The following is a 16347-nucleotide window of genomic DNA, read 5'->3' on the forward strand; positions in this document are numbered from 1 at the left end:
GGATTTATTGGTTTTTTTGTTAAGGACCTCTTGGAGGCCTGTTAAGACTGAGGTTCGATTGTGCTATGTTGTTATAGACTCTTTTCGTGACTAATTTCTTAGTCTCTTGAGTTCTTGGATATGTAAAGAAGATAAAGTCAGAGGAGTGCTGGATAGGGAGGGATAGGTCAGTTTATGGCATCCAGTTGATCTGTGCACACAGCCCAAGGTTTTTATTTTTAGGATAGAGTAAGTGCATTATACACTGGGAGAAACTTAACTGTTTAGTTTTTCATTATTTCATAGATGTTGCAACAGGGATGTCTGCCTGGTTCAAGCAGAGGATTTGAAGACTGCTAACACCAAATTAGACCACTGATATGGGAACTTCTGAGTATCTGGAAAGTGTTTTAATTCGTTAATTGCTCCCATAAATGACTAAAAACTTACTATTCAAAAAGCTCGTCATATTCAGAATAAAAGGGCATTATGTTCTGCAAAGATTAATTCTTGTTGGCTCTGATGGTGTATAAAAGGATTTAATACTAGGGAAAAGAGTTACTGAATTGAGAAATCTGCAAAAGGAAAATCCCATCAGCCCAGCTCTTTGTAATGCTGTTGACTGATACAGGGTGAGGATCAGCCTCTTCCAACAGCTGGGCTCCGAACCATGAAGGGCTTTGATGGATCCTGACAGCAGACAGAAATGCAAAAACATGAAGGTAGAAGAAAGTCTCTTGCAGGGTGAGGACCAGAGAATTTCGACATGGGTAAAGGGATGGTAAAGTTTACTTGGCTGTTCAAGACAGTTGTCACTGGACCATTTATCCTGTTATCTATGTTACTTCATTTTCCATAATGATATATCCTAGGATGTTGAAGTGTGTAATGTTAAATAATTGGAAATGGAATGGTTAGTGCAACTGAAAAATTGAACAACAATTAAATAATAAATAAGGGAGTTTTATTGACACACTCTTTGTTTAAAAATGAACCACTGTAAAGAGTAAGTGCATTTGTCTGTTGCAGTGCTTATGAGATGTGTATTTAAAGTCCAGTCAACCCGTGTTTGAAAGCAGATAGCTGTATGTTGGTGGTGAAAGTATGAAAAGAGAAGGAAAATGCATTTCTCTGTATAAAAATCGGTTAATGCAGGAGATGGATGTGTTCTGGAGAAACAATTGGCATAAGCAGCTTCCATTCTCTTCTTTTAGGCAAAAGATTGTATTACACAAAAATGCTTGATGTCTGTCTTCTGGTTAAGTGTGTTTCATTTCTAGCTTTGTGTTGTGAGGGAAGCATGTGGAAATCCAACAATTCATACAGAGGTACAGCACCTGTTTTGTCCAGTGTGAAACAAGATCATGTAGTGACTTGTATTAATGATGTAACATTTTGTAGCTCTGAACCTCGAATTTGAGATTTCTTTTCTGATAGAAGTAGTTTATTAGAGCATTCTGGGTTTTAGGCATCACTTCTTTGTTTTAATAAATTCATTGTACAAACTCATCATGCTCAGGTGAGGTTTTGTAAACAACGTAGAGCAGTGCCAAATTCTCCCATCTTTTACCTTTGCAGCAGAATTACCTTGCATGTTCAAGTAATTTCCCAAAGCAGTGGTATTACCCTTTCCCACCGTGCATAGCCTTAGCTCTGTGCACAGTAGTTTACTACATTTTTCTGCCAAATAGAGCAATGCTTGTTCAAACAGATTGCCTTGGCTCTGGGTCCACAAAAACCACAAACCCAGATGCTGGAGAAGTAATGCTTTTGTGGAAAGGGACCTTTCAGAGACAATTCTGCCATAAACCCTGTCCTTTTTATTGCAAATCTGTCTCTGTACCTTCACAGTCTCTTAAGTTGACAGGTCTCATGCCAAAGAGCTCATTTATACAAATTAACTGTCATAGCTTCTGGAGAATATAATGTTCTGGAATGTTTTTTCACATGCACACTCCAAGTAAAGTAATTGCCCTAAATTAAAGTTTTTAAAATTATTATTATTATTGTTCTCGAATACATTCAGAGGCTACAATGCCTTGCCCCAGACTATGCCTATCAGGTTTTTTCCACCTTTCAGATCAGTCCTGCTGTGAATGTGCCAGGTGATCAGTGGAAGGAAACTGGAGAGGATTAAGAAAAGAAAGTAATACATGGAGGGAGGAAATGACATAACAGTAGGAGAATGGAAAGGGGATTTTGGAGGGGGATAACGTAATTTAGGAAGTTTTTTTACCACTCTCTGTAACAGAGAAGTGGATTGAGCCCAGCAGTGTAGACAGTTCATTTCTAATAGAAAAATAACAAACAGAGATAGAATGTCTGTGGATATCTCTGATCTTTTGAGTCAGCGAGGATTAATTACAGCAAGTATCAGATTGCCTGTAACGATACACCAGCAAAGCCAAACTGTTGTACTTGATCACCTCTCTCTTTCTTAACTGAGGCAGTTTTTTCCTGTGCCCTTTTGGTTTTGGGGAAGGACGTTCCTATACATGTTCAGCATCTGCAGCAGCCTCTGTCATTATTAGTTACTCTGAAATACTAGAATGGGTGAATTGCAGAAGAATTTATGGCTGTTGAGTAGCCCTGTGTTTTAAAGCAACTCGGTAAAATGGAGAGTGAGATTCGATTTTGTTTTAAAGAAATAAGGGTTAAGAATTGCTTATAGTGGATCTAATGTCAATGTGTTAATATTTTTTTGGTATCGCTGATATGCAATATGGGGAAGAACACGGAGGTTCCTGTCTTGGGATTGTATTTCAAATGACCTGAGGATTTATTTCCCAAAATTTTGTTACTGCTTTAGCAGTATCTCTATGCATTTGTTGTTGTTGTTGTTACAATGGGCTCTTTATTTAAAAATAGTGGTAACCTTGAGACTTTTCTCAAATTCAGATCCAGTGCTGTGAACACTTTCAGCAAAACCCCATCCAAATAGCTGAAAATGTGAAATAGTTAATTTGACCCCTTTTAAAAGGAAGCTGTTGTGGGTAAGAAGGAATGAATGTTAGAGACTTGGAACTGTTTTAAATGAAAAATAGAGCAAAGATGATGGCTGACTCCTTCCCCTTCTCCCCTTCACTGCTTCCCCAGTAGGCTGTTGTACAGTCAGGAAGGCACTTGCACTGACCTGTGAGAAGTCAGGTTTAGTTTTTTTCTTTCCCTTGTCTGGATTTAGAGAACTTGGACTTCTTGTTTCTGTCTTGAGAATAGTCTGTTGGGCTATGTAGTGTTTCTGGTTGAGAGTCTCTCGGTCTTTTGTTTTTAAACTCATTGCTGGAAACTGGGAGATTATCCTGGGGTAGGATGTATACGTGCTTTTCTTTGCTTGCTGCCCTGAACATCTGCTGTTGGCTGCTGCTGATAGAGGATATCAGGTTAAATGTAGAGTTGATCTGATCCAGTGGCTATTTTTCTGTTACTTTACAGATAAATAATTATTTTCTGGGCCAGAAAGGAAAAAGGCACTGGTGTAAGGACACTTGCATAAGATAAAGACCCAGAGTTCTGATGTAAGTTTGGCACAAAAGATGTTTAATGAATGTCTAAAGTACTAGAGCCTGGGGACCCTCCATTTATGCTGCAACTGCCCTGGTTTTCCCCATACCCTTTGGTTCGGTAAAAGGTGCCAAAATAATCTTTGGGATGTTCAGTTTTCCAGTTGCTGCCTTCCTGCTTTTTTTCCTCCCCCAGTTAAATATGCTAAAAATAAAACAGTTTGTTTCCCTTCCCTCCACTGAAAAGAACAAATAATACGTTTATCTTTTGTGCCTGCCTGTGTATTGCACGGATCTATTTAGACAGTATAGATTTGGAGATTGAAGCTAGTTTTGAGTGAGGTTTTTAAAAGATTGTGGCATACAGAGTAGGATGCAGAATAACATTTCAGGAAGTTTCAGTAATCTCAGACTGATTTCTTCCTGGTAAGATGGGTTTGGTTTTAATTAGTTGGCACATTTTATTGTTCAAAGCAGAAACCTTTGAAGCAGTGAAAATGGAAATTGGCCTTTGGCAAGTGAAACTGGACCTCGTTCCTACATGTGGAAAAAAGCTTTGCTGCTGATCATTGGTAGCTTGAGTCCTCTCTCTTGTGTTCCTTTGAAAATCTCTATTTTCTTCTGTTTATTTTGCTATGCTTCTTCCCCTTCCTAGTATACTTTCTACAGACATATTTGTTGCTAAATTGTCATCATGCATATAGAACTTCAAAATATGTTGTGTAAGGGTTTGAATTGCTTCTTTTACACCTCATAAATGCTTTTACTGAATTATTTTAATTTTGAAATGTTCAGCCTGTGGCATGCCAAATACTTGGTTCTTGTATTACCAAATACCTTGTGAAAATACTTTAGCAATGTGCCTAAAGTGCATTTGTGATTGGTGCCAAAACGTTAGCATTAACTTGCTGGGAAGAAATAAATGTGAATTACAATTTAAAAATTGTATATTTCAGGCAATTTTAGTTTTGGGGTTTTGCGGTGTGTATGGTCAAGTGTGGTAACTTCACAGAGAGATAACTGAAGATAGAGCAAGAAAAAAATTACAGATTTTTCAAGTGTGGCAAGTAAACAGACTTTTAATTATTTTCACTGTGTAGCCCTAGGTTGTAAGGTAAATAATTTTAAAACTAAATGGTGTTTCTATGCCATTTAAGAGAGATCAGCTGTGCATTTTGAAGACTTGTCAAACAAGTGATCTCCATGATCTGTAGATATGCTGCGTAAATTCTGACGTAAGAAGTAATTTACCTTAAAAACGGTTTCACAAGATTAACATCAGAAATCACATAAAGGTAAATGAACAGAAGACATAAATACTGTGTTTGGAAAAGATTGCATTGCCAAGGGCATGCTCAAGAAGGTCACGTTTGAGTTTCTGTTTCAGTTCACGCTGCACAACACCACTTCCCTAATAATGTAACTTCTTGTCATATGTGCCATACAGAATTATTAATTGTTTCCCCCTAAGTCAAAACTATATATACTGTTTTTAACGAGAAGTCTGAGTGCCTATCAGTAGAAATTGGGTGGGACTATGAAAACTATTTATGTGGCTTCTCAGACTTAGTAGTGCTGAAATAAACAGATGTCAAAATAAACAGCCTTACAGTAGAGTTTTTTGAGTTGAAAGTAAGAAGCATTAGATGAGAGAATAAAATGACACCACCATCTGCATTACTTGGTCACTTTTCTTTTGGTTGAGAAGTTCCCTGAGCATTTCAAGTGAGTAAAAAGTAATGCTGGAATAGGTAACATCCAAAGCCATTTTAAAGTTCCCTGATTCTGGCACTGCTGAGAGTGCCCAAAGCAATGGAGTGAGGGGAAAGCATGTGTGTGCATTGGGGTAATGTGTATATATCTGTGAAACAAATTCAGGGTTAGAAACTTGAATTATAACAAAGCTACAGCTGTATTTGAATTGATATCCTAGTGCTAAGATGAGAACAAAGAGAAGGATGTGAAGATATGAAGAACAGTAAGAAAGACAAGGAGCTGACCCTTTTCAAGTTTTATGCTGAAATTATTCCTTTGAAACACTAGTTGTGAATAAGCACTAATGTTGTTCAATTAAACAAAGGCAAAGTCCCCCTCTCTATTTCTTGGTCTGTAAGCAAGACTAAAATACAGTATAAAAGATGCAAAGCTTTACAGGATTTTCCCCATTAGTTGTAGGCATACAGAGCCACTCAAAGCAGCACTGTCAAAAGATTTCACCGAGGAAGGGAGGAATAGACAAAGCCTCCTACAGGAGCAAGTCTAGTATCTTACTACAATAGGAAACAACATAACAATATTTCCTAAATGTATCCAGGTCTCTCTTAAAATGGATAGATATTTTTTATCTCTTTTCCTATTTGGAAAGCTTTCCAGAATTTACTTTTCCTCCCAGTTTCTAGCTGCAGTTTGTTCAGGTTCATGTAGAGCTGACTCAGCTGTTCTTATACTAGTGTCACTTTTTAACTTAACCATTTCTTGGTGTTTATCCCTTTTTCCTCTTTGTTACGACCAGTAGGGAGTTTAGCTCTGACCTTTTCCACTCAGGAGAGAGGAGGCTGCCTACAGCCTGTCTGTCAGGACAGCTGAACAAGCACAGGGTGTGTGGAGGATCAGTGCCATATTGTCTGAACAAAATTGCACTGATCATTAGTTGATGACATAATAACCCAAACACCCTTGGGTGACTGGGAATCTTTTCAGGAAGGCAGCCTGTTCTTGCATTTTTTGGTTGTGGGTTTTTTTGTTTGTTTTGTTTTGTTTGGGGTTATTTAATTATTTATATATTTAAGCATTTTCTGCTAGTAATTTATTTATATTTGTGTAATGGGTACATTCCAGTTCCCTCCAGCTATCTGCTTGAGCTAGCTGATTCAAAGTTTGCTGCAGCTTATTCCCAGTAATCTAATTACAAAATCAGACTAGTTCAAGATTTTTTATTCCATTCCATACTTTGCATACTGCTGGATGAAAGCAACACCTACGTTGCCTCCCATTTTGTGTGTATAATATGTCTGTAAGTGTTTATCAGATTCAGAAATCCAGTGATTCAGAGAGACATGCAAGTTGTCAAGTTCAACATTTTGGACATAGACCTTTTTTTTTTGCATGTCAATGATATGTAGTACACAGTGACACTTTTTTGTTGTTGTTGTTGTTGTTGTTGTTGTTGTTGTTGTCTTTGGTGGCAGGAGATCTCCTGTATCTTTGTGGTTTTAGTTTTGATGCCTGTATCATTTTGTCATCCTGTGGTGACTCTGTGAGCATGTGGTAAGCCAAAGCCCTATGTTCTCCTGATATCTTCCTGACCGATCTCCCAGTTTATGCATGTATTTTTCCCTTGGATACACAGCTTTGCAGCCTTCACTGTTGAATTTCTTCCCATTCTCAGTAATCACATCAGTGAACTGAATTAACAATAAACCACTCATATTTTAAAGAGTGGCAGTTTTTTCATTTGTGACAGTTTTTTCATTTTACTAGTTACAATATTCTTTCAAATTTTGTGTGAAAATACCATTACATTGAGTACTAACTGTACTTCAGTTCCTCACTTGCTTTCTTTTTTAACTGGGAGAGGGAAGAAATAGCACATTGAGTCAATGATGCATTGATAGAAAGGTGGCAGACTTCTGCTGGGATGATTTTTGTCTCTTTTTTCATGGCTTTGGATTGTGGATCATCTACCTGAACAGAAGCTAAGCTGAGTCCTCAGGTCACAAAGTCAGTGTTAGTCAAGGTGGTATTTAGCCTCCTTCAATCCTATTGGTTCTTTGAATGTTTCAGCATCATTCCGCAGACTCACTGTCAGCTACTTACCATGAAAATGTGGCACCAATTACCACACAGACTGAACTTACAAGGCCTGTTCTATTGTGGTGAATGAACATGAGAAGAAATTTTGAGGCTAATGTAATGCTAAGGTAGCTGGTAGAGGTAGCAGTGTAGTAAAAGTGCTGCTTACAGTCATACAGCTGCTGAATTCTTGTTCAGAAGCATCCCTGCAGGATTCTTCAGCAGGACCATCTGAGTATATCCTCTTTCTCGTTCCTGGTTTTGCCATTGTCTTTTGTATTGGATTGTGTTATATCGAGTGTCTTCCTGATAGTCAGAGTTGAAAAGTTGACTTAACTGAAAAACAGCTTTAAAAAAAAAAATTATTAATTTTTAAGCATGGTTTGCTTCTCTCCTGTGGTTTATGACATGCCCCTACAAGCACTTGCACTGGCACAGCTGAAAAGACAGAGAGGGAATGAAGGGAGGATCCAAGGACGCCTGACCTGGCAGTCTTGTACATTTTCAATACATCAGGGCTTTATGTTTTTCTTGTTCTGTTGCACTCAGTACTGTCTGTGGATTTTTTTCCCTGTTATCCTTGCTTTGAATTTTTATGTGGATCAGCTGTCTGAGATGGGTCGGTGCTTGAGTCCTCACTGGTGTGTTTGGGGGCATTTGCTGTCATTTCTCTTGGGTCCTGCCTATCCTGTGCCTTGCGGGTTTGCTCCTCTGCTGCCTGATTCCTGTGAAAGCGGGAGTTGGGTGAGAGCAGTTGCAAACCAAAATGATGACTTAAATTGAGGAAGAGGACTTGAGGTTTTTTTTCCCTTACTGTGGGAGTTTGTGCTTTCTGATTGAGGCATTCATGGGCCAGAAGACTTAATGAATCCACAGATCTGTCTGGATCCCTGACCACAGTAGTACAAGTAGTTCATAATTCATCCCATGCATTTATCCTTCCAACTCTTCTCTTTCTTAAGAAGTATCTCCCCCAAACTAAGGTGCAGAGATTAAATATTTTATCATCTGCATACACAAATCTAAGATTAGCTGGGAGTGGAATCTGTAAGTTTTAAGTCTCTGGCTCTGAGCTTTCTCTTTGGGCTGTTACTTGCAATGCCTGTAGTTGGAGACATTCCTTTTGCTTTGTCTCCAGGAGGGTAATTGCCCTTTGACAATCACCCATGAAATTATCATTCCTTTGCAGTCAGCTGATCAGGTGGTGCTTTTCTGAGGTTATTTTTGGAAATCACCAAATACACAATGAGGGAGTTCACTTAATGCACTCCCATCCAAACAGGTGACTAATCTAACCTTTGAGATCACACTGGATACGGGTTTGTTATTTGTTATAGTGGATGCAGTTTAAATTGCTGAAGAGGGTGAACAGAACTGGCATGGCTTTTATGGGCATTCTTGTACTGTTTTATTTCTCTTTTCCTCTTCAGAAGGGGTATTTGAGAACTCCAGGTGATTAGGCCTCTGTGCTTCTTTTGCTGATGTGCTTCAGATGTGAACTATAAAGATGCTGGAGGTAAAACCTCCAATGGGTACAGCAGTACCAAGACACTGCAATGTTAATGTTAAGGCATCGTCTAAATTGGTTGGTTTCCATGGAATGCTGCAAAGATTTTGCCAGCTATTTGTGGTCTAAATAGATTCAGTTTAAGAATACTCCTAAAATATGGAGGATAATATTTCTTTTCGCGTTCAATATGTTAAAATAATTGGATAGAGTCCTAGGAACTGACTTCTGCATCATTCCTCTTACACTAATGAGTAACAGTAAAACAATGGTAGATCAAATGTGTAGCTGCTGCGATTCACTGAAATCTTATGAATGAAAACTGGAATTAATTTGGTGGATTTTTTTTTTTTATCATGCATCATGCTAAGCAGCTCTTGGTGTAATACAATTTGTAGTGTTTGATATTGTTCTTCAGTGGTGTCCAAAGACACCACCATCTCTGGAACACATACTTACATTTTCTTGAAGATTAACAACTTTTTTTTTTTTTCTTTTTTTTTTTTAATTTGTATAACCATTCTTTCTGCTTCTCTGTTCTGGAACAATTTTACATTTTTGAGAGTTTTTGTATTTCACTTTCAGTAAGCAAAATGGTTGCCTACTTCCACTTCTTTCTTTGAAACAAATTGGTTATTAGTGCTTGGGTATTCTTAACAAGATTTAGACTTGAATTTCATATAGTGTTGGTGAAAGCTTTGCCTTGTGTTAAAATGTGTGAAAGTTATTTGAGAGATATGTAATATATTTTGTTCAGCATAGCTGTGAGAAAGCTCATATAGTTGGGAGTGCAATTAACTAAATTATCCAGGAAAACTGAAATTAAATTCAATTTTTAATACTCTGCCTGGGGAAGTGATATTGCTTGTTTCTCCAGCAGTGTCAGAACATATGATGGATCAAAACTGTTTTAAGCTTCTTTAATAATTTAACAAGGAAAGAAGATACTGTGTAAATCATTTCCTGATGAGTGTATATGATGCTGGTCACCAGCAAAAGAGGGAGGATGTATTTTTGCGGGCAGGGGGACAAAATAGGTTGTATGGAGGGGAGAGGAAGCAAATGGCAAGTAATTTATTAATTACAGAAATAAAGTTAACTAACATAATAGTGTTATAGTTACAGCAGGTTTCCAGAGCAGAGGTTTGCCAGAGGGCAATCCACTATTCCAGCTTTAATTTTTCTCTTTTTTTTTTAGGCTCTGGATGTTGACCGAACTGTTCTCTATAAAATGAAGAAATCTGTCAAAGCCATAAACTTATCTGGTCTGGGTAAGTACATAACTCCAGTGAGGATGAAATGTGGTGAGGTGGCTGAACGGCTCTCGCTGGTGTAGGGGTACAAAGTGGGCAAGTTGTGCTCTTCCCTTTCCCCCAGGTCTGGGCTACCTGCTCCTTCTGCCACCCCTGCTGCTCGGCACGTCCCTAGGGGAGATTTTTAGCTCCCATAAAGCAACATATGCAGTGAAATCAAGTTAACTGGGATTAGTTGGGCACCTGAAATGGCAAGGCAAGTGTATCGTCAAGAGCTGAGGGCATGGGAGGGGTGAAATTACTCTTTGGCAGCAATAAGAAGCTACATTTGCTCTACTGCTTTGCGAAACCTCACTCTTCTTGGTGCCTTCCACTTATGTATATTAAGAATTTCATGACAAGAGACAGCTGATGTGCTACAGTTTTTTATTGTCAGGTTGCACAAAGTCAGATATTTCTCTTCCAATGCTGAAAAAATACAAAGAACTATTGCTGCATATGTTTTTAAACATGTGCCAATCTCTTGGAGTTGTGTGTGTTTATCTTCTTTGAAAAAAAAATAACTGAAGCTTTTGTTTTTGTGCAGCAGCAGCATTTTATGAACAAGAAACAGCATTTGTTTTTGTGGATAAGAAACAGCATTTGGTTGGCTTTTGTTCTCACTGTCCAGTTCATAGCAATTAGAGCTAAGAAAACCAGTATTACATGCAAAACAGATAGGCCTGGCAACCTTGGAGAGCCACCATTATCTGATAGAACTGGTAGTCATGTTGGTGTTCAAACTCAAAGTTAGAACAAGAACTGCTCTTGTGGTGTAATTCTTGTCAACTAATTGAAAGGAAGTTCCTTCTTCTTTAATGTAAGAATTTACAAACCTTTATGAAGGATTACATAGTTTTGTTTCTTAGTTAAAGCCTCCAAACCCTCAAACATACCTGAATCATATGTTTACATCTATTTTTAATAGATTTCATACTTTTCCTTTTAGGGAAACTTTTAAAATCCATTAGGAAGAAAACATAGGGGAGGGAGAGCATTTTGGAGGGTTCCATGAGAAAAACAGAATTTTGTGTTCTTCAGAAGCACTTGTGGAGCACCAGCTCAGTTAATAGTATTGCTGCAAAAATCATCTTCAGCATTCTGGGGAATGTCTTGTAGAAGAGCAGTCCCTAGGATGCTGGAGAACAGAAGACTCTTGGGAATGCTGTGTGGAATGGATGCTGTTCTTGTTTCCTAAAGTAAAAAGTCAGCGTGGTTCAGCTGCTGATTACACATCTCACCATGACAATTAGTGGTAGCAGCCTTTTCACCTTGTTCTCATGCAGGGGCAGCTTTCTGCTTCTGCTGTATGAATTGCAGGCTGACCTCTGCTTTTCCTAAGCTAAGCTGGATGCAGGAAGCAGTAAGAATGTAGAAAGCAGTATGGAAATAGTTCACCTTACCGGGTAGATGTGAGATCCAGAGGAGTTGTGACCTGCCATATCCTGGGTTTTGCTGTCCCTGCCAGTCCATTTAAAGCTTGTCCAGGTGTATGCTGAACATCCTGCAGCAAAAGCTTTGTTAAGTGCTCAGCCCTTGCTGTTGCTGCTGAGGAAAAATAAGTGCAGTTCAGTGCTAGCACTTAGTTTTTAAACTTGGTAGCTGTCTGCAAACTATCTCTTAGGCTGCAAATTTAAGCTGTCAAGGTAGAAACTTGTAGAATTAATGCTTTCTGTGCAACTTCAGTTTTGCATGTACATTATGCCAGTCTTTAATTACACGGTGTTATACTACTGCTGCACGGGATTTTAATTTCATATATTAGAAATTAGAGAAAATTTGCAGCTATTTGAGAAATAAAGGTCTTCAATGGCTGTCCAGGTAGGACGTGTGGACAGACTGGCTTATTTTTAATTTTATTGAACAGGTTGTGTAACTAATTCATAGAAATTTGGCTAAAGGACATTACATAAAAAATCCTTTGGATATTAAATATGTTGATGTGTACAAATGGGCTTGAAACTGGATCATTGCTCGTTTGAACAGATTAATCCTCTCTAAAATAATCTTCAGGGTTTATGCAGGTCTCATGTAATGACCGAGACAGTCTTTGTTCTTGTTAATGCATAATTTGTTTTCTAGGGCATGGGGTTTTTTCCCCTGACTTCCTTTGAAGCTTTAGAATTTGGCCACAGTTAGAATAAGAAATAGGCAACATTAACTTTCTCAGGTGCCAGCTTGGTGTGCTTTGTCCATGTTCTCAAGCTTGACATGGTCACTAAACTTGGGTTCAGAAAGACTTTCTATTTTATTCCACAGATCAAATTGACTTTTGACAAAGGGACTTTTTATGCTTGTCTACACAAGCAAGTAAGCTGGTGTCCTGGGAGTGAATCCCTTGATCGAACTAGTTGAGACTGAGGGCCCCTCAGATTTCCTTAGTATTTGAATCAGGGAAGCTTATTTTAGGCCTAGATTTCCTCTCGTCCCCTGGACTGAGTAACCCCCAACACGTGCAGCTCAAAGGTTTCTGAAGAGCAGAAGCATTGGGTGTATGCTGGGTGACTTGCACTGGTCTGGTTTTGTTGTCTCAGAAAGGAATCTGGTTGTTGTGAACCAGAGGTGCTTTGAGAGCTGAACAGGCCCATGGTAAATGCAGACTGCAAGGATTTGCTTCAGACCCTGCTCTGAATCAGAGAGCTAACATAGGTATGGGTTTTGTCCTCATCCGTAGTGAAGTCTGTAGTATTGAGGGGACTCAAGAGTCCTATTTGATCGGCTGCCTTTTGTTGTAGAGAACTAAGACTGCCAACACACTTAATCCCTTCTGTTTCTTTGTTCAGCACACAGTAAAACATAACAGCACACAGATGAAATCAGAAAATGTTAATAAAAGGCTCTAAAATAAAAAAGTTCATTATAGGATTTGGGAGTTGTTATGCAGTCTCAGCTATGGTGCAGAAATATTGTGGCTCTTTCTAGAGTGCCAGATGTTTGTGTTGGTGGCACATTGTCCTTTGTACAGCATGTGGATAGATACACGTAAACCAGAATTAGTGAGATATGTCATACTTCTGTCTTATTAGTGTTAAAATATAAATAGTAGATGTATGATGTATCAAATGAACATTTTTAGCAAGAAATCTGGAAAGTTGGTTTTTTTTTTTTTTTTTTTAAAACCCCTCAATCGTAGTTTCAATAGCCTTTTATCTACTGATGATATTTTCATGTTTTGCTCTTTTTGAAGCTCACGTGGAAAATGAAGAACAGTATACACAAGCACTGGAGAAGTTCGGAGGCAACTGTGTTTGCAGGGATGACCCAGATTTGGGAACAGCATTTTTAAAATTTTCTGTGTTTACAAAGGAATTAACTGCACTCTTCAAAAATTTGGTAAGAGTTACTTATGAAAAATACTGACATTTTAAAGCCATTGCAAAAGCTGTATTTATGAATTATAACAGCTCTTCATATTGAAGACAGTTTGTGTTTTGGCAACCACTGTTCCTAAAAAATTCCTGGTGTGTGAAAATATCTCATGCTCTAGCCTTTCCCCTTGCAAAACTCAAAACTCAACCCAAACCAACAAAACGAAAAAACAAATTACCACAAAACCCAAACAAACACAACAAAACTCCCTTTTCCAACACCTCTCACATCTAAAAGCTTCCCACCATAAAGTAATTATAGCATGTATTATAAAAGACACATATCCATTTTCTTTAAAATTGTGAAACCAGCTTGATTAACTGTGCGATTGTGTTGCTTCTACTTTACTTTTCCCCCCTTTCCATTTGTATTTATGTAGGGAGATTTTAGTGTCCCTGGAAGAGAGAGTTCTTGCTTCTCAGGGAAGAAAGGGGAATAAAATCAAACAAAATGCTGTAATGACAGTAGTGTCCACTGGGAACCAATCCTGCAACTGAAGCCAGTAAGGCTTAAAAGCACTCTTTGGTGAGCCAAATGGGACGGAGCCAAATGGAAGAACAGGAGTTTTAGTTATGAATAGAGAGTTTTCAGCCTCAGTTTCACATTGATCAGAGGGTACAAAAAGGGCAGATTCTGATTATAGTCTACTAGGTAGAGCTTTCCCATGTCTGAGTAAGTCCCAGATTTTCTTGAATTCACATAACTCTTCAACCAGGGGCTACGAAGGGGAAATGACACAGATTCCTACGAGTATTTAAAGGTCTGCGTCTGCTGAAATCAGTGACATGGAGACACATCAAATGCTTTTGTGAGTCCAGACCAAATGTCTGTAGTTTGCAGCCAGCTGGTGATAATCACTTCTTTGGGGAATGTTTCCAGCTGATGGGATTTAGGGCAGTCCCATTCACTCCCTGATGCTGTCCTCTCTTTTTACCCAGTCCTGATATTGATGAGAGAAAATCTCGCCCCAAATATATTTATCAACAGTGAAATGTATTTCATATTGGTCGTATTGATTTGAACTTCTCTGGATGTACAAATATTATCTGGGATTATGTATTGGAAGAGGCATCCTGATTCAGTGTGAGTCAGTTATCCTGGGTCTCCCATACAGAGGCAGGCTGCTCCTATGGAAGGGAAAATGCAATGAGTCTTCTAATTGATACCTTCTGTTGACTAAAAATCCCTCTCTGTCATATATTAATTGCAATGTGATGACTTCATTAGGCAAATGGATCTGGGAAATGAGATGTTTAGGTGGTTTTAGAAAGCAATCCACTAGAAGCTGTATCCCCTCCCCAGAAAACCCTTTTAATGTAATATTTTTTCAAGAATACTTCTAAAAGTTAAAAGATGCTCCCGTTTTACCAAAAGTCGTAGCTCTTTGTTCTCCTAAAACCAGAAATTACTATCTTTGCAAAAATATTTCTGACAAGAATAACTTTTCTTCCACAAACTGAAAAGGAAAAAAAAACTGAAATAAATATCTGTAGGATGTATAATGCATGTTTTTGTTACCTTTTCTTATCCACTTAAGCATTTTGTGTGTCTTCTTCAAGGAATATTTCTACCTCTTTTTGCTGTGTACTGTTTTTCCAGTAGCAGCTATGTATTTTTGCTTCAGTTTGTATGTGTAAGAAGAGGATATGTCATGAGACAGTAGCTAAGTCTTTAGTTTTTCAGTTTGTGGTTCTGATTTTCTGTTTTTGAAGTGAATAGTAATTTTCCATGGGCATGAATGTAACGGTGGGGAGTTTTGCTTGTTTGTTTTACATTGTAATAGTATAGGCACCTTCTCTCTTTAATACTATCTGGTGAAGAGCAGGTCTGCAAAGTTCTGCTCCTTCCAAATATACTTCATATTGTTGAAGTTCAAAGTTTTTTGTTTTCTCTTGACTAGCAAAGGAAAACTAATGGTCCTTGAATTTGGTGTATCACTGGGAAAATAGTTTCATTCAGAAAGAAAAACATATGAAAAAGAGATATGAACTCCTTGCTTGCAAATGCCATAATAATAAACAAGAAATCTAGAATTATAAAAAAAATTTATAGATGTGTGTAACTTTGCCTATTAAAAGTTAATGCCACTAGAATAAACTATTGGTAACCAGTTACTTTGAAAATCAGTTCGTAAGTTCATTGATGGAGGTTTAATTTTCTAAGAGGTTAAAAGAGTGTTAAAAATGATGAGTGTATAAAGTCCTCTACAGCAGGTGGAAATAAATTAGGGTGCTGTTTTGTTAAAGGCGTAGCCACGTGTGAAACAAGCTCCTGCTCTCTCCCAGTGAGGTGATGAGTCCAACTCTGAACGCTTTCAGGATGTTGGCAGTAAAAAGCATCCCTCTCCTCTGGTGTTTCCTTGTAGCACTCCACATGCTTTGGTTGTAAATATTTGTGTCAAAAATGTAGCCAGGGCCATGCCACCTGCTGCTGTTAAAAAAAAAAACCATTCTGAAAGGTACTCTTTAAATAGACCTGTCCCTGGAGTTCCGTAGGGCGCTGAATTTCCACAGAACATTTAGCTTAAGTGAAGTGAGGAATGTGCAAGGAAGTGAGAGGACATGTTCAGACTGGAACAGATGCCAGAGATGTTAACACTGGCAAAGCTTAAGGGCTACTGTCAAGTTTTGCTTTGTCATATATTTTGCTTTTGTTTCCAGAAGCTGATGTGTTTTGTCAGCTCTTGGCCTGGGTGGCATTTAGAGCTATAGTTCTAAAGTGCTTCTGCAAAAAGACTTTCCTTAAACTTGTCTTCAGTAAGGTAGAGAAAAGCCATGATAAGGCTGTTCTGCTTTAACAGGGGTTTTGGATGCTTGTTTTCTTTAATAATTTTAAAGGTTTCCCAAAAGACTGAAGTTTTTTGGACTTAGCAATGCATCAGTGTTTTAAGCATTTCAGTAACAGCTGA

At 38.2% G+C, this 16347-nt stretch overlaps 1 protein-coding gene across 5 annotated transcripts in view; it reads left to right on the top strand.

Moving 5' to 3' along the window:
• Positions 1-16347, top strand: part of ASAP2 (ArfGAP with SH3 domain, ankyrin repeat and PH domain 2) — an 83443-nt gene that overhangs the window by 11747 nt on the left and 55349 nt on the right. For all 5 annotated transcript variants that reach the window (XR_003571558.1, XM_027886922.1, XM_027886919.1 and 2 more), the window contains exons 2-3: positions 9977-10049; positions 13258-13403. Coding sequence is in view for 4 of the 5 variants with exons in the window: in XM_027886922.1 (XP_027742723.1) it covers positions 9977-10049; positions 13258-13403 (219 nt within the window). In the remaining variant the exon portion in view is untranslated. The remainder of the gene's footprint in view (positions 1-9976; positions 10050-13257; positions 13404-16347) is intronic.

This window comes from Empidonax traillii, unplaced genomic scaffold (assembly GCF_003031625.1).
Source record: "Empidonax traillii isolate 1590-97213 ecotype Southwest subspecies unplaced genomic scaffold, ASM303162v1 scaffold197:size915647, whole genome shotgun sequence".
NCBI classification, from domain to species: domain Eukaryota; kingdom Metazoa; phylum Chordata; class Aves; order Passeriformes; family Tyrannidae; genus Empidonax; species Empidonax traillii.